The 23464-nt window shown below is 34.1% G+C and overlaps 1 protein-coding gene across 5 annotated transcripts in view; it reads left to right on the forward strand.

Moving 5' to 3' along the window:
* The first annotated feature begins 282 nt into the window (after nucleotides 1-282).
* Nucleotides 283-23464, forward strand: part of LOC123312585 (collagen alpha-1(XVIII) chain) — a 329862-nt gene continuing 306680 nt past the window's right edge. For all 5 annotated transcript variants that reach the window (XM_044897094.1, XM_044897111.1, XM_044897119.1 and 2 more), the window contains exon 1: nucleotides 283-496. In XM_044897094.1, the coding sequence (XP_044753029.1) occupies nucleotides 477-496 (20 nt within the window). In that variant the 5' untranslated portion in view covers nucleotides 283-476. The remainder of the gene's footprint in view (nucleotides 497-23464) is intronic.

The raw sequence follows: 23464 nt of genomic DNA on the forward strand, positions 1-23464 counted from the left end.
TTTCATGGATGGCATTATTTCCATTGCCTGATCCGGAATATGTTATGGAAATCGCGAAGAAGTGAGCTTACACTTAGAGCCAGTTAAAGCCCACTTGGTAACCCAGTCCAGAATGCCAATACGCCGCTATAGGCGCCTGTAGCATCCGCGGACGCATATAAATGAATGAAATATAATCTAATCGTGTTCTGAAAAAAGAAAATGATCCAAGGGTCCCCTCCAGAGAGAGGAAACATCTTTTCTGTCCCGAAGACGACCGATCGCAGCTTGTGGAACGTTCAGAAATTTACCAGCCAGCAGTGTATCATCCACCTTCGACGAGGAGTCTGTGAAAGTGTCCTGCGCGAAGCTTCATGCACGTGCTTTACCGGCATAGTAGCCACGTGTTGTTGTGACGTACGAGAAAGCATGGTGTCTTGTGCTGTGTGCGCATAGGGTACCTTGGAGCAAGCATTGGCAAGATTTCTACCGTAGAGATGGGACGTTTCAGTCTGTGGTGAGTCGTCTATTTTGCTTTCAGCGTTCTGTTGGCGGCGATCGATAGAAGGTCATTGTCACCGTTTTTTTTCTTTGTCGGTTCAGCGGCTGCAATTTGCAGTATGATTAATTGATCTTGGACTGCTGAGTTTGAATGGTAAATGAGGGATATTATTCAGCGTATTAATTGGACTGCTGGAGTCTAGACGAAGGAGATTCCTCTAAGCGAATCGTTGTCTTGAACTATTTATGATTCCTAAGGTCTGAAATTAATTATAAGCCTTACGTGACAATTTCAGCTTCTGCTGCAGCAGGAAAGCAGAATAATTCAAGACAAATCTGATTATAAGTGCACGAAAAATTGCTGGAAAACGATATTGAGAATCAAAGAGGGCGGGAAAAATATTTACAAAATTTCCATTGTTTGCGATTTGAAGGTCCATAAACATGAGCCAAACGGTTTTCGCAAATTCCGAAAACCCTCTTTGGAAAACTTACTAGGGTAGAGTCGATGGGCTGATTTAACGAAATTATCACTGTTGAAAACTCACATATTAATGTTGACTTTTTTCTTTCGCCGAGGCGGATGATTTGTTGAACTTTATTGTGCGTATGAATTCTTGGATATTCATTATCTCTGATATCATTCAAAAATTTCATGACAGATTATTTAAAATTTATTAAAGTGATACTGATAGGAAGAGCAAAGTTGAGGCTTTGACTGAACCAAAACACACCTATCTCAGTGTTATTCTTATGATGACTCATTTCAATTATCTTATTTACATTCCATTGTTATTTCCAGTTGACTGTATTATCAAAAATACATGATTCCATTCTTCTTTGAATAAATCAAAATAAAACTTCAACTACCAGCAGTTTTTCTCTGATTTATCGTTCCATTGAGTGTATCCACTATACAACAGGAATTATCCAAATGATGACTTTTCAAGTTCAATTGTGTAAAAAATATTTATCACTTATTTTTTTCTTCAAAAAGGTTATGATGTAATAATTGCACCAACATTCATTTTCACCGTTGAGAAGTTAATTGCTTTTATATAGATTGAACTGAAAAGGAATTGAATAGACAATAAATGACACAACTCAAACTTTCTCATATGATATGGGATACGTAATATTATTAACTTTCAATGATAATTTTTTGCCTGCAGATCTGCGAGAGATCCTTTTAGGGAAATATTTGTGATCTCTTCTTAATAGAGACATCAAATGTTTTTTCTATGTAGGTATAATTAACCTATCCTAGTAATGAAACTGTTAATTACTACTTCATTATAATCACTAGATCCTTAGAAGGATCTCGAGGAAATTCAAGATTGTCCTCTTCATCTTTCAGTGTTCACTTGTATTTTAGCACTCGGTTGGCCATGGAAATTTGACACATTCCACTCTGTAGAGTATGAAAAAGTGGGGTTATGACGCTTGTCGAAACATTTTTGGGTTTTAAATCAGCGCTATGTTGTCCGTTCACGTAAAAGTCTCAGTAATCACTTATCTTATAACAATGTCGAATCACTTCGGAAATATGAAGTCGAAAATATGTGACGAACATAATTGACCTTTAAACAAACTGATTGAAGGCATGCCAAATTTAGTTATTTGCATGGAAAATACAAGAATAGAATAGAATAGAATAAATTATTAATCCTGTAAGACATTTCACATGTATAGGACAAGTCAATAAATCAACAATCACATTTTATCAGAAAAATATTGACAAACTGAGTAATAACATTTTTCCAAAAGTTTAGACTTAACTATTTTCTTAAATTCCTTAAAACTAAGCGATCGTATTTCTTTTGGAAGATGATTGAAAAGCTTTACACATTGATACAAAGGGGACATCTCAAACTTAGCAGTTCTGTGCTTTGGAATGGACATAATTGTTTCATTTCTGGTGTTATAATTATGATAAAGAGACACTTTTGCAAAATGGTCCTCATTTTCTTTAGCGTATAGGAGGCACCTTAATATGAATATTGATGCAAGCGTTAGAATATTGTGATTCTTAAAATAAGGCCTGCATGAAGTTCTAGGTGAGATATTGAATATCATGCGCAGAATCCGTTTTTGAGTTATAAACACTCTACTTACATCGGTCGAGTTACCCCATAACATTATATTATAGGAGATGTAGCTGTACACAAGACTGTAGTACACATTCATTAGTGACTGAAGGGGAATCAGATTTCTAACTCGACTGATGGCATAGAAAGAGCAATTCAATTTTTTGCAGACATGATCTACATGAGAGCACCACCTCAGATTCTGCTCCAGGTAGATTCCCAGAAATCTGGTACTTTGCTTAGCTTCGATCACGTGACCCGAGAACCGTAATGTCAACCTATTGAGGTCTCCATTCCTATTTTGGAAATGAATGCATTCTGTTTTGCCAACATTGATCATCAAATTATTTTTACGGCACCAGTCTACAAAACATTGTACCAATAGTTGACATAGAGTCTGCAATTCTTCGAATGTTTTGGCAGTTATCGCGACTGAAGTGTCATCAGCAAACAAGACCAGTCTTATCACATTCAAAAGAAGGTTGAAATCTGTGAAACCCGATAGCAAAAATAGCGCGTTCTTCAAATTAGCCGGCAAGTCATTGACAAACAACAAAAACAGAAGCGGTCCCAGCACGGATCCCTGAGGTACGCCCAAGTTAATATTTTCTTCTTGCGAGAAAGAGTTGCCGACTTTGACAAGGATTTTTCTATTTTCTAAATAGCTTCGAATCCATGCTAGAAATATACCTCTGAACCCAATGTTGTAACATTTATCAATTAGAAATTCGAAGGGGAGGCTGTCGAAAGCTCGCGACAAATCGAAAAATAGTCCCGCGACAAAGAGGTCTTTATCGAGGCAATCATGCACAAACCCAACGAAAGATAAAGCTGCAGTGTGAGTTGAGCGACCTGCCCTGAAACCGTGCTGGGCACCGTCCAATATATGAAACTTGTCCAAATAGTTCATCATACGGTTGAGAACAATTTTCTCGAACACCTTGGAGAAGACACTGAGAACAGATATTGGTCGGTAATTAGCAATATCATGAATATCATTTTTTTTATAGATGGGAGAAACTATGGCCTTCTTCAAAAGATTAGGGAATACGCCTGAACTCACTGATATATTGATGATATGGGCAAAATGAGGTGCGATTTCTGCTCCTATCTTTTTCAATAGACGAGCAGAAATATTATCAATTCCCGAAGACTTGTTATTATTCAACGAATTTACTACATTGATCACTTCGTGGTCCAAAACTGGCAGAAAGAAGAAATTAGAAGAGAGATTAGTTCTTAAATACATTCATTTTTGCTGTAGAGGAGAGTTGAATTATTGACACATAGTAATATGCAGTAGCTTGAGGATAGTTAATGTTGGTTATCTTCTTTGGCCTAAGGTTGAAGATGTTACATCAGTTATAGATTTAAAAAAATTCAACCTGAAGATGAAATGTGGTTGAAAATGGGTATCACTCGAAGGAATTAAAGAATTATTACAACTAAAATCATCTTGCATCATTGGAAGTCAAAATAATTAAAGGAAGTTTCAAGCCAAGAGGAACTTCACCTTTAAACAAAATTTTTCATGAATTTACAATTAACAGGACTACTAGCTTGTATTTATGGCTGTATATTTTTGAAACTCCGATATAATAATAATAATTATTTATTTATTGATCCCTTGAGACATTTACAATCTATAGGACAAGTCAAATGAAGAATAGAAAAATTGATTTTCTGGAACTTATACTACGATGATATTCGATGAAATTCTGTAGTAACTTTTCGCGTTCGTTCACCCTAAAATAAAACTCTCAAAGGCCATCATTTTTGTGGGTCTCCAAATAGAAGGAAATTCTTTTTCATCCCCTTCATTCACAATCTTTATGATTATGGAAACATTGAGCTAAAATATTAGTCGCTTAGTTTCAGATGAAACATTATACAGGGTGATTCATAACTATTGGGACATAGGCTAAGGGCAGATTGTTTGGACCAGAATATGGCGATAGGACCAAATATACCTCAATAAAATATTGCTGTGGAAAAAGATAGAGGGCGTTAATGTTGAATTTTTTTTTCGTTTTTTGCTAATAATTTCACTGTTTATTTTTTCATCCGTTTTTAGGAAAAACACAATTGAACAGTTCAGAGCATCGGAAGGGGATTGACGATTTATTTATTTATTTCGACGATAAAGCATAATTAAAAACAATGTAACATAAAAAGAATGAACTTAAATAAAATGTTCACGTGGCCTCCTCCGACTATGCCTTTTCTAATTCTTTTAATAAAGGACTTTCGAACTCCGAAGAAAATATTATTCAGACCCCTTATAAAAAATTCAACTTTAACGCCCTCTATCACAGCAATATTTTATTGAGGTATATTTGGTCCTATTGCCATATTTTGGTTCAAACAATCTGCCCTTAGTCGATGTCCCAATACTCCCAATAGTTATGAATTACCCTGGATAAATTCTAAATAGCATTTCCTGAAACCCTGTCTTTTTCGAAAAAAATTAATAAATTCAGCAAATTCAACTGGTTTTCGAAATGAAATGGCATAGGGACTATTCCTGAAGCAGTTACGATAGCAATCACTGAAATTAGTATGGCATAACTTCAAGCCTGCTTTAAATAAGACGGTGCAAGCAGGCATAAGTCTTAAGGCAAAAACGGACCGCTATCACCTCACGTAATATCATGGGAAGTCACGATACGTAAAAAAATCAACTGTCTATAGCCACACTGATGGTACCAGTACACTTTTATGCATGATATCACTCCAAAGCATTCAGCCTTTAAATACACGATCTTGTTTCAGGCTCAAAATCAACAATATATATCCTATGCATACAAAAAACTCTCATCACTAGTTTTGCTCAGTTATCTGCAAAAATAAAAATAAAAGCATGAAGCTTGCTGAAACCAGAGTATCCTTTCCCGATTCATCTACACAAGGTGACTCAATCATTCCAATTTTCGGATTCGTCGAGTACAGGCAAACAGTGGGGTTGAAATGAATAACAATGTCTGCTTTCCCCTAACGATCAATTGAAGCCAATAAAGGCTCTACGGCGTCCCTGAATCAATTAATCCAGAAAGAGCGTGTGTATGACTGCGAGACACCTCTGTACTACGCTGGTTTCGATGATGTAATATTGACAGCAAATAAAGATGAATGGCTTTTACTCCTGTCGCTGTGTTGAGAAAGCGGTTATTATTATTAATGGGAATCGTTGTTTGGACGCTGTTGCGTGAATTCAATGAATGGGAGATAAATCTTTTTTTTTCGAATGAAATTTCATCGCAATATCTCTCCTATCTGATTGAATCTATTGGCTATTGAGTAAACTGGACTGGAAATTAGTTGAAAGTTGAAAGAACACAGCAATATTCGGAATTATTTTCAGTTGCAGTATTCCCCTCATCCTCCTAGTCATCAGATGATGAATAGGGAATGTGGATTGAGTGATGCATCATTTCAATGATCTTCTGTTTTACGCTCTTCCAATCAAGATTGATTTAAAACCTGAAAATTATCAATATTCTAGTCATATGTGCGTCGCTTCAATAAGTTCGAACTGTTTTCGGTGTGGAATTCTTATATTGAACATACAATCAACAGAATCCATATCAACAAAGATATGTATAAAAACTCACTGTTATCTGAATGCATAAAACAGAGTGATATACGATGGGAGTTTGGAAAGATTACAATATGCTAGTTGAGTTGTGATAATGACTCATTTCAGGAAATCATGAATGAAAATAACGTGATAACTTCTTCATTGCTACAGAAGATAAATAGTGTTGAATTAATAGTTACGATGACTTCTTTTCACACTAATCCTGGAAACACTCGTGCAATGAAGATCTTCAATTTTTCTACAGTTTTTAACAAATTCCAAGAAGTTGCGGTTGAACAACCTATTTTATTCTTGTTCAACATGATCATTATAATCATCATTATTGTAAATAATGCAAATTTTTCCACTTATACAGGGTGTGGCGTAATGAATGGATAATATGGAACCTGCGGGTGGAGGACTATATTGAGGTTCAGAAAAATATAATTTATGTTTAGTAAAAGTCCCTTGGTTTTCGAGATATTGGAGATTTTCAAAAATTCTAGAAAATCACACCCTTCGCCACTCGTTTTGCAGGCAAGACTCCAAATGGAGGAATTTTTTCAAACTGTTTTTTGGGTAGTATTCCTGGATATATGATCTATCTAATGTAATTCATTATTTTTGAGTCTCCAATATCTCGAAAACCAAGGGACTTTTACTAAACATAAATTATATTTTTCTGAACCGCCATAAGTCCTCTACCAGTAGGCACCATATTATCCATTCATTACGCCACACCCTGTACAACTAAAATTCATCTGAATCAAATTGCCATCTTGATATACAGTAAACCGAGCAGTTAACATACTCCTGCATACTTCATACATGTATATCATACCTACTTTATACTCCATAATAGATCGTGAGCACCAAAATACTTCACAGAATTTTTAGTTCTTCGAAGTTAATCTTAAAAACGTTTCAAAGCTCTTTCTCGCGTCTTATATTCATAATAAAATTCTTATTGGTTGATATAAGGATAATTATTGTTCTATGTGGAAATTTTTGCTGAGTTGAGACAAGAAAGTATTTATGTTGAGTTCGACTTCTGACTCCTGATAAACATCAGATATATAACAAATCAACCGTAGGCAATGATATTGAAATCAATTCAAAAGTAATATATCATTCGGAACTGTGGTAGGTACTTTTGCGTATTAGTCTTTTTTTAATGAAATATTATTGAATAAGGCCATAATTAATAGCTATCATTTCATTAGAGACCTTCATTCTCAACCGGAATAATGTGTAATTGATTTATCGAAAGCAAATTAATTTCAATTATATAAGTTGTAACTATCCCATTAACAGTAATTAACTCAAGTGATTTCTAGGGGGTCCTTTCTAAATGTCACTGAATTTGTTTATCTTGTCAGATATGTCACAACACCTTCCAGTCAATTCACCTTATGCCTATTTTCTGAATATTAATATATTTCCCCACTTTGAAATATTTTTTTTAAAGTTTTTAAAGTACTATTTACGATTTCATAAATCTGCAGTTGAAGTAAGGAATGGCGGATGAATCATAATTCCCATAGTTCTTCACTGGTTTATCGTTCTTGGAATATCGGTTAATATTGTAATATTGACAGGATGCACTTTATAACCTTGAATAGAATAAAAATATGTGAATAATATGCAGCGTTCATTCATGGTAGAATAGAACGATAATTGACATACTATAAACTAGTTATCAGTACGATAATTTCCGATTCACATTCAAGTATAGTATCACATCACTGGTATTTGCCATTTAATGGTTTATGAACTCAAGACTAGCCAGTATCTTCTAAAAAGTTTTGATTTCAGTGCGAACAGGGTTATTGGGGTATCAGAAGTTTTTTGAGAAAATTCTTTTTCCTTTAGCTCGAGCTTTCGAGATTTATTGTTTATCTCTTCATCAGGAGCACTAAAATTCAAAAAGAAACATTAAGAAGATATAAACAATAAATATCGAAAGCTTGAGCTAAAGGAAAAAGAGTTTTCTTAAAAAACTGCTGATACCCCAATTACCCTGTTCGCTGAAATTGCATAGACAGCAAATAATAATTCACTAAGCTAAAAATTTTTGAGAAATTCATAATTTCATCATTATCCACCGATCACATAAAGGCTCTGCTGAACAGATTATATTATACCTAGATTTTCAGAAAATTGTTGACGTTGGTTGAACACTCTATTAGTTCCAGAAAGAATGTCGCTCAACTAGCACTATAGATAATAAACGATTTTTCGTGAGATAAAAGACTTTTTTTGTTCCTTCCAGTTTATTTCTCAATAATACTTTCAATAATATATTCTGAATATGATGTTCTCATCACTAAATATGACCGAGCTTTATCTAATATTGTTAAAGGGCAATGGAAATGATATTATAGGGGTCCGAAAAGCTCTATTCGATACATACTCATGGCTCCTCGATTGTGAACTTATTGATATCAATCTCGGCAATAACACAGAAATTTTTTCAATAAGAGCATGCTCATATTATTCTCTTCCTGGAATGCCAGAACAGTCAGCATAGGCAAAAGCTGCCTTAACCGAATCATCATCTAGAAAGAATTTGAATGACTGAGAGGGAAAATAGAACATTGTATTCCTGGGAATATACAAGGTGGGCAAAACTTGTTGTCTACAGAGGGGATATCGAGAACTATAGCAGCCAGAAGAAAACAGATGACACATTCTCTTTTTTCCTGACTAATCCAAATCTGAAAACCGAATCGGTCTATCATTTTTAGATTTCGAGTTATACACAAAAATTGAGATTTTGACCATTCCAAAAAGTTCTCATAACTTGCTTGTCTTTGAAGTTACAGATCTCAAACTTGATCCTTTTTAGGCACTTTCATACGTAGAATATACTGACACAAGATTTTTTTCCAATTCAGAAATAACAAATTCAATAAAAATTTGCATTTAAAGAAATGAAAGTTCACCTAATGATTCCAATTGAAAAAATATTTTGAGCTCGTCAGTGGATTCTACGTAAAAAAGTGCCTGTAGAAGGTTCAAGTTTAGGATTTGTAACTTCAAAGACAAAAAAGTGATGAGAACTTTACGAAATTGTCAAACTCAAAAACGAAGTATCGTAGGAGGCTGCGGTTTTCACCATTCTCTATTTCTCCGAGAAGAGCATGGGAATGTGTCATCCGTTTTCTTCATCTGCTATAGTTGTCTAGATCCTCTCAGTAGACAACGAATTTTGCCCACCCTGTACAGATGGTCCCAAAACTAGTGAATAAAACGTCATACCACCATAGAGTAGACCAAATACTATCGAATGACCCCAGCGAAAATATACCTACCGTTTCCAAAATAATTAGATTTTTATGAAAATACCTAAAATTGCTGATTTTCGAACTAGTTTTTTCAATCACAGGGCCAGTTTGTAATTAAGGATGGCGATTTTAGCTCATATTTTATTATGAGATTATTTTATCATCATCCCTAATCGAAATTATTTTAAGTAATTAATTGAAAACCTCGGTAAACGTAAATTGAAAAATTTTTTTTCTACATAATTTTTATTATTCAGAATGAACCGATTCTAGTTTGAAAAAAATGATAAAAATTTGTTTTGCTAACAGTTTTGAGAACTTCCCCATTTTCTGGAGTTAAAAAATTGTAAATAACATTAACAATGTTAATTAGAGGTGGTAATACAATAATCTAGGATTAATATGAGATAAAATTGCTATCCTCAATCACATAATAGTTCGAAAATCGGCAATTTTAGGTATTTTCATAAAATTCTAATTATTTCAGAAATGGTTCATTTTCGCTGAACTAATTTTGGTATCATTTGATAGTATTTGGTCTACTCTAACGTGATGTGATGTTTGATTCACTCTTGTTTTGGGACACCCTGTATTTATTTAGGTCAGGATCAAAAACGATCATTTTTCAACCATATTTAAAGGTTTTTGTGTTATTTTCTGTTTTCAAAGTATTGTCGTACAATACGTTGTCAAGAGCTGAATTCATTTGTTTATCATGCCCAAAGTGAGAGGACGAGAAAATTTTCAAGAGCTTAGCAAGTTTGATGAGGGGAAAATAGTCACGAGGTTGCATACAGTAGTGGATAGTTTTTGGTTATGGATTCAAGAAGGCCTTACACGAAAAGGTAGAGCTACATGATATGTCCGAAGAAAAATCCTAACCCAAGATGCCGCCTTACATTTCTGTTTCTACGGGACCGCTTCACATCCACAAGGTCAATTGTGGACCAATGTTTTTCAGAGCATGGCGAGCCAGTTACGAACTGTTTATACTTATACACAGGGTGGATCAAAGGAAACTTGATACCCCGATTTTACGACTTTAAAATGAAAATGTCGAGAACCACTCGGACCCGTCAATTTCTGATTCGAGAAGGAACAACTTTTCCGCTTTTCCCATCCCTGTAACTTCAATCCCCTCTCGGATGTGAGCACGCCTCGATTTTGAGTAAGGATGGTATCGAGTACTATCTGCCCTTAAAATTTCGCTTCAAAATATCCATCAATAATGAAATAGAAGAGGAAATGGTGCAAGAGGTAATGTGGAATTCATCTCCAGAATATTATTCGTATCCGACACATTTCGACGGTATTAAGTAGTTATGTTGATAATTTTTTTCTAGAAAACTATTAATTTTTTGTCAAAAAAAGTAGACGAACTATGTTTTTGATTTACCTTAGGGAGAGCGCCCACCAAAGTAGCGTAGCACATGGCACATACATGGGGCGATGGATGATTTGCGAACTCGGATCATTAATGAATACCGTCAAATTTTACCAGAAATCTTGAGTAATGACAAATGCACAAAATAAGTGTAAACAGTCCAAAATCCGTTCAGGCTATCACATTTAAAGATTTAAAGCATTTCGTTTACCACTGTATACTTACCCATCTTCCACGTATATTCAACTTTATTGTATCGATAAATATCCAAATTCCGTAAGAATTCGATAAGGCAAGAATGATAGCATGACATTTCGATCGTCATTCAAACTCTGACTTATCCTACCATCTCCAATCGAACATAAACCGTTCTCAAAAGTAAAATGCCACATTCTACACGAAAAGGATGCACTGTTCGAACAGTAATTGTGTTTCATGTTTCATGTCAGATGTCGGATGCAGCCTTTTCTGCGAGGAATGTCTTCCCGTGATTTATTTATGATGTTTCTTCGGCCTACGTTTGCAACCATTACTCATGTGGTTGGTTACTGAGCTCTGGAAAAATTCTATAAAGCCGATACGATTTTTCAATAGAACCCCTATTACATTTTGATGTATGATCAGAAAATAGTGAATGTTGTATTTGTTCGAGGTACCTTGTTTATGGAGGATATTGAGGAACTTTATCAGAGTATTGTAAAGAAAAAACGATGTTCATCAACTTAACTTTTCTATTATTTGATCGCTTCTAAAATCTGACACGAGAATTTGGTGTTAACAATTAGAAATGAGTGAGAAAACTATAACATTTTGTGAAACTTTTGATTGCCGAATTCATAATATGAACTAAACTGATGTCTTATCAGTACATTTCGTAAATACAGAGTGAGTCTTTGACTTGTACAAATATTTTAACAGTAGATTCTTGAGGTCAAAAGAAACACTTTTTCTCTCTCTTTTTTCCAATCGGCTCGGTTTAAAAGATACAGGCTGTTAGAAAACCATAAAAAATGTTATATTTAGTTCTATTCCACAAACGATTTCGTAGAATGTAATGAATTTCGGAATAAAGTTATTCATTTATTTGATGAATCTTTTTCGAACAAAATGTATCACCCACGTCTCCCAGTTTTTTCATTATGACCATTACTTACCTCGAAAATGCCAAAAATTCAAAGAAGAAAGAAAATGATTCCTCATATTTTCTCGTATAATGCGCCGTTTTCGAGTTATTTGGTGGAATTAAAAAGTTATTACCTATCTGTGAAATTTGAAATTTGAAAAATTGGTTGTGTCACAGATTAAGCTGGATATTTTGTTTTTTTAGTGGTGGCACACCTCATTATGAAAATTTTACATGGCTTTATTTTTTTATAGGGGCCAAATCAGAAAAAAATGCTATAGGAAAAATGCGTTTCCTTGGACCTCAAAAATTTACAGTTGAAATATTATTTGTACGAGTCAAAGACTTACCCTGTATAATTGTTGATAATTCTTTCATTCATGAAACTTCAATTGAGAAAATAGTGTATTTCAATTTGAGCCAGTAAATTCATAATACTATAATACTGCCAGAATTGAATAGGCTTTCACTGGGGTACATATAACTCTCTGAAGATTTATGGCAGTTGAGCCATATTTGAGGGAGATTCTTCCCAATTTCATCGATAAATATTTGGCCAATTTCCCGACCAAGAATATGAGGAATGGGAGTTTCCTCCGAAAACTTTTCCTGCCAATATATCATGAACTTATCAATCAATGTTTGGGCTTATCAACTTTCATTTCGATACAAAACTTCTCACATAATAAACGACTAGACGTGAATATATTGATGGGAAATCTGTTTATCGCTGTAATGAGAATAATGGTTCGATACTGGTGTTATGTTCACTCGCTTTTATTGGATTATCGTACGAAGGGTTCAATACCTCATTGATGGAAGAAAGGCAGATAATGAAGGAAGTAAATTAAATTGAGTGAGATTTGTTGTTTCTTATTTTCCACCTGCAAAGAATCATAACTGCTAGATTGATAGCCAACAATTTGGCAGGAATGAAATCAGTAGAATTCACGCTAGCATTTCCGCACTATGGTTTAACATTTCCAATGTCAGATTACCGAGCAAAAAACAATCAAAAATTAAAGAGCCGTAGAAAACAAATTATGTACCTACAGGGTGTCCGCGGCATGGGCCAGCAGTCCATTACTTTAATTCTATTAACTTTACAAAGACGAATTTCAAATGAAACTTTTTTTTGTAGAGCATCTTCTAAAATAATTTAGACCTATACAAAGATTTTCGTTTCTTGTGCACAGCTATCAACGTCGTCATTTTAAATGGAACACCCTATATATTTATACATTTTTCAATTCCTTGTTAAATTTGAATATGAGTTTGATGACACCATGTCTGAATTATCAACGGTTTTCGAGAAATTTGACTTTTTATTAATATTTTGACAGTTGAGGTACTTACATAAAGGACTATAGCTCCGTCCCTATACTACGTAGTTGATTCAAATTTTGACTATGTCTAGTAACTAAATGATACAGTGAAAGTTTCCTTTGTGAATAACCATATTATATACGGGGTCCACGAAAACATAGATCCATTATCAAAACAGGAATTCATTCAAATCTAAATTTTTTTAAGTGGCAACCCATTTTTTGGTGTTCATTATTTAAAAAATTTTTTTAGTTGTTACAAATAATGAACAGAAAAAAAAATGGTTGGCCATTTGAAAAAATGATGATTTTGATGAATTTCTCTTTTGATTATGGATCTACGTTTTCGTGGACCCTGTGTATAATATGGTTATGAAAAAAACATTTATTGACTAGACACAGTCCAAATTTGAATCAATTACATAGAATAGTGATGGAGCTATAGTCCTTTATGTAGATACCTACCTCAAACTGTCAAAATATTAATGAAAAGTCAAATTTCTCTTAAACTGTCGAGAATTCAGACATAGTGGTGTTATCAAACTCATATTCAAATTCAACAAGGAGCTCAGAAATGTAAAAATATATAGGGTGTTCCATTCAAAATAACGAAGTTGATAGCTGTGCAGAAAAAACGAAATACTTTGTTTAGTAGTCCTAAATAATTTTAGGAGATGCTCTACTCAAAAAGAGGGTTTTATTTGATAACTCTTTTTTGTAAAGTTAATAGAATTGGAGTAATCGAACGCTGCCCCATGGCGCGGACAGCCTGTATATATTGTAAATATTTTTGACCAGTTATTTTATCTGGGAACTTGGTCCACTGAGGAATTATGCAATTTTTATGAAAAAGATGCATATGAATTTATTTCTACTGATTTAATCATACTCCAAACTCGAGGATTCATGAGTCTTATACACGAAACATCTGATAAGGAGAAGCAAACTCTGAAATACTTCTGGAAGTCTCCACATTCCAGCACATTTATCTCTGGAAAACCCAGCTCGTCAGAAGATCACTGTGATCAGTTCCCTGCCGACGAAGTTTAGGCAGTTGAAGGTGTTTATAAATACGATGTTGCCTCCTGGAATAGAGGAGAGACGGAAAATGACCGCAAAACTGAACATAAATCAAATGCCTGGCTATGCGGAAACGTTACCTAAACACGGCTTTATTTTGATAGGAACCAACACCTCGCCTCGCTAGAAATAATTGGCTGCATTCGAAATGTCGTTAACATGATTTTAACAGGTGAGGAGACTGGGGTATTTGCCAAGGGGAATTGGGAATTTATTAATTTCATTCTATGAAAAAATTACACAGTGCTAGGAAGGTTGTTGAGGATTGGTAATTTGAATAGAAGGCAGCAACGTTTTTTTCTTGGAAATGAACGATTCTGATTGTTACATAAATATTTATTTGAAAAAATATAATAAGTCATACGACTAGGACTGCAAGAAAGCTCTGAGAAACCGCTTTTGGTCTTTATTGTCTTTGCCCTTATCAAATCCATAGATATGGGGAATTTTTCTTGGGTCTCCAAACTCACATCCATACTCCATTAACTTTTATTTCAGCACTCGGTTGGCCATGAAATAACTTTCTCAAGTTTTTGTGACTAGAATGGATTAAGGTTGGCACTCATGAAATGTCGTTAATGCCATAACGCCGTTGCTACAACTTATATCAATTAACATTACAAAAATGATTGATGATTGAAAATTAGTGGAGGCAGGGTTTCAGGAAGTGCTATTTAGAATTCAAGTGCGTTGTTTCAAATAGCCTGATATTCTAATATTTACAATATATCAGACGGTAGCGAACATATTCAAGTGAATTTATATAGGCTGTGACTAGAGTCCCGACTCGGGATCTGTGTCCAGTACCGAATGACGAAATCAAATGACTCACTTACCAAACAAGTCTCTTGGCCTCACTCAGGATCCTTGTCCAGTCCCGATATTGTAAAAGGGTTTTGAGGTTATGTTAGCGAATCCTATAATATTATTTATGAATAGTTGCGACGAAATTCAAGGAGTGATTTCTTATCAAAAAATAGTGTCATCGTAGAATAAGTTCCAGAAAATTAATCTTTCTATTTTCGATTTGACTGGGCCAGTACATTGTAAATGTCTTAAGGGATCAATATATATATATTTATTATTAGTATATAAAAGTATTGAAAATAAACAGCCATAAATACGAGCCAGTTGTCTTGTTGATTGTTAATTCATGTGAAATTTTTGTTTGAAGGTAAAGTTCCTCTTTCCTTGAAACTTCCCTTAATTATTTCGACTTCCATTGATTCAAGAAGATGTTTGTTCAAGAATTTCACATTCTTGTTATTATCCGTCAATTCCTTCGAGAGATACCCATTTCCAACCACTGCATTATATGCATTTCAACTTGGGGTTGATTTTTTTGAAATCTACAACTGAAAAACGTCTTCAACCTTTAGCCAAGGAAGATAACCGCAACATTAACTCTCCACAAGCTACTACATATTATGTGTCAATAGTTCAATTTTCTTCTTTAGCAACAATAAATATATTTCAAAACTGATCTCTTGTATTATCCATACAAATAACTAGATTTGGTATGCCTTCAATCCTTTTGTATTAACGTCACGTCAACTATGTTCGTCACATATTTTCGAAAGTGATTCGGCATTGTGATAAAATACGTAATTACTGAGAATTTTACGAAGAACGGACAACGTTGCCCTGATTTAAAACCCAAGACCCCTTGACAAGCGTCATTACATCACATTTTCGTACTATCTGCAATGTGTCAAATTTCCATGGCCAACCGAGTGCTAAAATAAAAGTGAATGGAGTATAGACGGAGACCAGGTAACACAGAGAAATAAATCAGATAACATTGAAGATGAGTTCTTACAGCTCATTGCAAACGCTACATCATGAAATATTTCATAGATTTACTCAGGAACAACTCGAACTCTCAAACTGAAACTCATGAAAAATCGATTTCTCATTAAATATCTAATGACTTTGAATTGAAACAAAAAGGATTGGTATTTCGGACACCCAACGGAGAGATCGCATTATGATTTGAATAAGTGATGAATAAATTGAATAGCTTATTTGGCGCCATCAAACGATTGATATTTTAAGCTTCTCCCTAAGCGGAAAATAAGTAAACATCATAGCTATTTTATATGCACATCTCATTCATCTTATCTCTTGCTCTCCATCTCACACATAATTTAAGTCGCTGATATGAATGCCTAATTTTTATAAAAACAAACCACTTAATAGTATCGCTACTACCTGGTAATCCTATCACTACGTTTTCGTTAAGCTCGACAGCTAAGAACGTTGTTTATTGGTTGATCAGAATGGGTCTAGACTTGTTTTGGTGAATTATTTTCGAGAATAATCCTATTGACTCGAAAACGAATAACCAACATGAAATGTTCATCAAGAAAATAAAGTCAAAAAAGCCCTCCTCTGGTGGTAGGGAATATTGAAAATTATTTTTGCATAAGGATAGAATAAAGTCCAGTTTGTTTCACCTAAAGTTTCAATTGGCCATGAGGAAATAGCAGAATATAACCCCTCAACCTCTGAAATTATTTTTCTCGATTTTGATTCGTATTGAATGAATAAATGTTTCGAGCATTTTGGAAATAAGCCCTCTAGAAAAAACAAATTTTCTCCAGACATTTTACGACGGAGGCTTAACTAAACAAATTCTCACTGAAATGTAGGTAGGAGGTTTTACGGGCTTCATAATCAGAGAGAGGTCCCCCATCCAGGTTCTGAACTGTTTCAGTTTCTAGAAACAGTGCTGAATTGGGAGTGAAAAGTTCTAGAAGAATGATTCCGCTCAAATTGGTAATCAATCAATATTCCATCATTCAGCTAGTGGTTTCAACCCTACTATATCAAAGATTGAATAAAACATACAGGCAATGACAATGACTCAGTTTGGTCATAAACCATTAGGTATATAGAGTTGGTTGAAAGTTTGGCAGAAAATTAGTATTTCTTCAACCATTGACTCAAAATAAAAAAGCTAAAAACCGTCAAATAATTTTTCACTACCCACATTTTCTGGCAATAAAATCGAGTTCCTTTTTAACCCCTTAGCAATATCCCCATCCAAATTCCTTTGGAAAACTAACGGAAATTGGAATTCCATAATCGTTTTTCTTTTCAGTTTTGTGTATATCAGAGAAAACACAAGAATCTGTTGAAAAAGAAATAAATTATACAGGTTGTCTGTAAACAAATGCGACGGACTAAGAGAGATGATTCCTCGATGGAAATAAGCAGGGGTAGTTCCTATAACTTTTTTTCGAAATCGACCTCCCTTCCAAGATACAGCCTTTGGAAGGTCATGGCTTGATGACAGTTTTCAATTTTTGTTTTACGGGTTCTAAAAAACACTGAGTCATAATATGAAGCACTGAGTAGATATTACTCACACATAACTTTATTATTCTGGGTTGAAAATAATAACCCCTTATGATTTTCCAACAAAAATTGTTTTCGTGGGATAGATTTTCGAAAAATAAAATTCTGATTTCCCATTCAATTCTGGAGAAAAAAAGTCTCTTGCAAAATTTCGATACAGTCGATACTTTTCTCGGAATAAATGAAAATTTACAAGCAGTATACTAGCCCTTCGTGGGCTAGATTTTTGAAGTAAAATCATATGGGCTTGTTATTTTCAACCACTAATAATTAAGTTATGAAATCTAAAAAAATTGTGTAACATCTACTTAGTGCTTCATATTATGTATAGTTTTATGACCCAGTGTTTTCTAGAGCCCGTAAAAAATAATCAAAAGCTGTCAACTCGTCATCGCCTTCCAAAGGCTGCATATTGGAAGGGAGGTCGATTTCGAAAAAAATTTATAGGAACTAGCCCTGCTTATTTTCATCAAGGAATAGTCTCCCTAAGTCCTCCGCATTTGTTCCCAGACACCCTGTACAAATTAACAATGTAATTGTGATTTTTATTTCAGTTACAACCATTCGAAAAAAGTATGTTTTCGATAGCACTGGAGAAACATCAAGTTCGAACTAATCATTTCATTACTATAATAGAAAAATTATCAATAAAGCACCCTATCAAGGACAATATTATTTTCAGCAACAAAAGGTCTAAACTAACCTCCACCCTCCGTAAAAAATTATGACAAACAACGAACTCCTCAATTACCTATTCGAACAGTTTCATACAAAAAATTTAATACCAATATAAATTTTGTGAGTTATTCTTGACTCACTCTGTATAAAGCTCCTAATACTCCAGAAATTGCCGTCGTGAAAGATTTCATAGGATATTGAGTATAGGTATAGCTAGAATGGATAAAATAATAATCCATACCTCATTATTTGATTATGTCGATTTTATCAAGACCAAGGATTGTTGGGGCCTTCCAAATAGCTTTGTGATCATAAAATGACTTTCCCTCTCAGGCTCGTGTAGCCATTCCTTAGTTCAGATAGACTGAAATGCAAGCAGCAGGAGCTTGTACATGAATTGTGATTTATGTATTAATGAAATACAAATCGCTTCTCTACTTATGTATTCGGCTACAACCAGTTATGGAAACGGAGATGATTTCTTCGGCTTCTTCAATTCAACAACTTCTACTAGCTTCTATGCCGTACATCAGGAATTATTCAATTTGAATGCAACAGTGAAGTAAGTGGGATGAACATCATTCAGAGAAAGATTGAATGCGTCGTCGGTGAGATTTTTTCTCTTTGATCTCATATTCATGAGACGAATGTATTAATAGCCAATAATGAAGAATTTTGTATGGACGATAAACGATTATTGTGATGGATTGATCAAAGTGCCTATTGAAGGAAAAATCGCCATTTTAGTTCTACAATTCCATCATATTCTCCAAAATGAAACAAAACAAGTAACTTACTTATTCTGAACAAAAACTACAGTACTATTTCTATTCAAACTTCAAGTAGATTGTGAAATTATGAGCGATTGGGAGATAAATCTTCGAATGGGGACTAATAGAATGTCAATAAATATTCAACATTCTTCAACCTGAACATGTAGTTGAAAATCATTCTTCTCGGCCACATTCTCAGAAACTTACATAACATTTGAAGATTCAGTACTTACTTTTCTGATAATTTGTTATTATTGATCAATAGAAAAATTTCCTTGAGTTGAACTTCTGACCGATTAAAAATCACATACCACAATTTATACTGATATTAAAAATATTTATAATACTTCGATTACCATTCAGTCTAATCACATAAAGGAGTTGAGGTTCAGATGGCGATTTATCAAAAGAAGAAACCTATATAGGCTTTTGAGAAACTCATTATGATCAATAGTTTCCATTCAGGAATGTTAAGTTTTTGTTTCTCTTCCATACGACATTTTTTTTGAGAAAAATCTATTTCTACTGCACCAAATTTAAAAGATTCCATTCAACCACTAAAAATCAAGGTAATTCACACGTGTCTGATGACCAAGGCTTTTCGAGACATAGTATATTGTCGCCAGTTTAAGAAAAGAATACCTCCTTTTCACATCAAGCAGGTAAGGAAATTATTGATATTAATCTTTAGGCCAGAATTGGAGCTGATAAAAGTAGTAAGCTCTGTCTCATCCTGTCTTCGATGCTGTATCACTGAATTCATACTTCCACTGTCAAATGTTAGCCTGAAGATTACTAAAATCTTTTCATAGTTCCCAGATTAAAATCTTCCTTATAATTGCTAATAACTGCTGATTCCTAATACTTAAGCGTAGGTAATGTGCTTTCAGAAAAATGTCGTCAAGTGGGCTAAGGAATGCTGATGGGTGATGTTCTTTCACGTAACTAACCAATACGTTCAGATTTTGCGTGAATCAGTTTGAAATTTATATGAAACAATTTTCATATCGAAAATTAAGCTGAGGATAGTAACATCATTAGTATGTTTACATATTCCCACTCTTCGAATAATGCGTGGGAGTACAAGCTAGGAGACACACTTTTACACCAAATAACAAACTTCAAGATTCAATAGCCTACATAACGAAATTTTTTTTTGAACGTTATACGAATTAGACTCAATTTTTTTCATGCGATTCGCTCTGGACCGGGTCTATCAATTACTAAATTTTTATTATTCAAGGTTGAAAATTTCCAAACAGCTATTTTACGACTGCTGTCGTATCCCAATTAAACTGATCGAATTTATGCCGTTATAATTCAATTTTTTTCCTGATTGGGATGGTGGTCAGATGAAAAGGATATTAGAGTAGGTCTACAAACGTATCCATATTCAGGAGCATAATCAGAATTGATATGAAAATTTGGTTAGTTATCTATTTTTTTTCGATGATGTCCATTATGGTCTTCTTTATTGAAAGGACACAGCAACATACTTGTAGAAAATAGTATCCGATTAATTTTCCCGAATTTTGCTATGTGTCGACTATTACCCCTATCTGAAGTAAAAAGACGAATGATTGACGTTCACTTAATTTGGAACAACTCAGTAGCTAAAAAAAATGTCAATAAACTCCAATCAAGATTGAAGAGAAGCAGAAATCTATTTCCAAAGAAAAATTTGTATTGAATTTGGTATAGGTACCTACTGTTTTCAAAATTACTTTCACCCTGAGTCAAATCATGTTCTCCAGGTTTCATATTTTCGAACATATTTCAAAAACGTTCCTTGTCTTCATATTTATTGGTTGAATCATTAAAGAAAAATAATTCTCCTTTAATTTGATGCATACTTATTGGACTCACCCTTTTTCTTTTCCACTTATTCCCAAAAATCAAACATATACAGGCTGGGCTTTTTAAAACGAAACAAAAGAGACAACCACCTTATTTGTTGAAGAATGTAATTGCCAATAATAATTATTTCGTTGTCTAATGTTGACAATTAACGGTTACCATCGTAACCACAGAATGAATTAGTCAAATAAATGATGATTCCACATAGCATGGTTAGCGGAATGACTGGTACTGTACGAAATTCAAAATTAAATATCTCGACAACAAATGAGAAAAAAATTAATACGCTGAATTCTCAGGATGAAAAGGCCTTTCAAATGAGGTATCACTCACCCTATCTTTCCTATTCAAAATTCAGAGGTTGTTGTTTTAACACTAAGGGTTGAAGCGATATAATTGTGAATTTGACCTCGAAACAAAAATCAACGTGTCCGAGCATTTTTTCGAAATAAATTTATTCCGCCCGTTTTCTCGTCTGTTTCGTTTTAAAAAGCCCACCCTGTATTCCAAATACTCTGCAGTTCTTCCATTAAAATATACTCGGTTTATTATGAAATATGAAGAAATCAACCGATGCTTATTAGCGTTCATAGAATAAACCTCGTGAAAAAAGGCCTCATCTTCCGCCATTCATCAGCATAGCCTTGAGGTAATTCCTACCTTGAGGGGTTGAAAGAAACGGCTTTCTCATCTCAAACCAGAAGAACCAGTAGTTAATCAAGCATAGATAATGAGGATTACGATTTGAATAATTGATCATTTCGGACTGAGGTGAAATAATTGTTACGCCTTTAACAAACTAATTCACGATCATTTCATATGATTAAAATCTAATGACCCACATTCGGTTCGAATTACTTGTAATCTTTCCGATAATTATCGATTCTTCAATGTCTTGTTTCGACAGGCTTCGCGGATAAACACGCTACTGGGGATTCTTGTGGAAAATATACATGTCCGACCTAAAGGTGCAATAATTATATGTACAGATATGTTCAGTTTGACGTAACCTAAAGTGAAGTTTTCGTTGCTTCATTGGATAATGAATTTGAAAGCCCATCCTGTTATCATCTCATCAACATGTCGGTCTTGGAAATGTTGCAAGAAATCATTCGGTGCGATGAACAAGTTGGACTTCATGTTTTTGAATGACAATCTATACAGAGTGAGTCTTTTACTCCTACAAATATTTTAAAAGTAATTCTTGAGGTCAAAAAAAACTTTTTCCATTTACTATTTTTTCCGAATCGGCTCGCCGCTTTTTAAAAGATACAGGCTGTTGAAAAACCATAAAAAAAATGTTATTTACTTAAACCTCATAAACGGTTTTATCGAATGAAATGAATTTTGGAATATAGTGTTTCATTTACTCGATGAATCTTCATCTAACAGAAGATATCAACCACGTCTTCCAGTTTTCTCAATATGATCATAACGTACCATAAAAATACCAGAAATTCAAAGAACCTAACTCTTGGAACTAAGTTGGACACTATCTAATGAATATTTGAACATTTTGTAAAATAAAAATATTCTCCATATTTTCTTGTATAATGCGTCGTTTTCAAGTTATTCGATGTTCAAAAATTAAAAAGTGTCTGAAATTTGAAAAACGTAGTACTTTGGCTGAATACAACTTTGTTCAGAAAATCCACAGATGTGTTGTGTAACATCAGATTTAGCTAGTTTTACTGAAGGTTTTTTTGTTTTTCCAGGGGTGGCACATCAGCTCATTATGAAAACTTGAAATGGCTATATTATCTTATCAGGGCCGAATCAGAAAAAATGGTATAGGAAAGGTGTTTTTTTGACGTCGAGAATCTACTGTTAAAATATTTCTACCAGTCAAAGAATCACCCTCCATCAATTTTGTTGAGCAGTATACATAAACTCATCCAAGACTTCTTGGCAATCCTAACCTTTTATGTCATTATCAGGGGTACAAATTATTCCTCCTGATAGTTAAATGAACAATAATGTTTCTGATGTTTTATTTCGTGCAAAACATCTTCTTCTTTTGTTCCTATTGAAAAAGATCCAGTTTTTGAGAATACTCTATAACCATTAACCACATATTTCGAGGAGCATTCCATTTAAAAACCTTGGCTCCACTATACAGCGTGACTCTTTTATTTCAAGTAGATGTGTGCTGACGACCTCGATAGTGAATAGAATGGTTCAATGGGATTTAGGACCAGGCAATGAAACCAAATTTATCAAGTTGCCAACGTTTCGATCATGTTTGTGATAATCTTCAGGGCTGTGGAAGAGCAATACAATAAGAAAATTGATAAGGTTACATAAATATATTCGAGATAAAAGGCACAAAGCTTAAAATCCTTTGTCTCAACCAAAATATTCTAAGATTCTTACTAGTCAAAGACCTAAATCCTATTAAACCATTCTAAACAAATATTTTAACAGTAGATTTTTGAGGTCAAAAGAAATACTTT

This window comes from Coccinella septempunctata, chromosome 1, assembly GCF_907165205.1.
Source record: "Coccinella septempunctata chromosome 1, icCocSept1.1, whole genome shotgun sequence".
NCBI lineage: Eukaryota > Metazoa > Arthropoda > Insecta > Coleoptera > Coccinellidae > Coccinella > Coccinella septempunctata.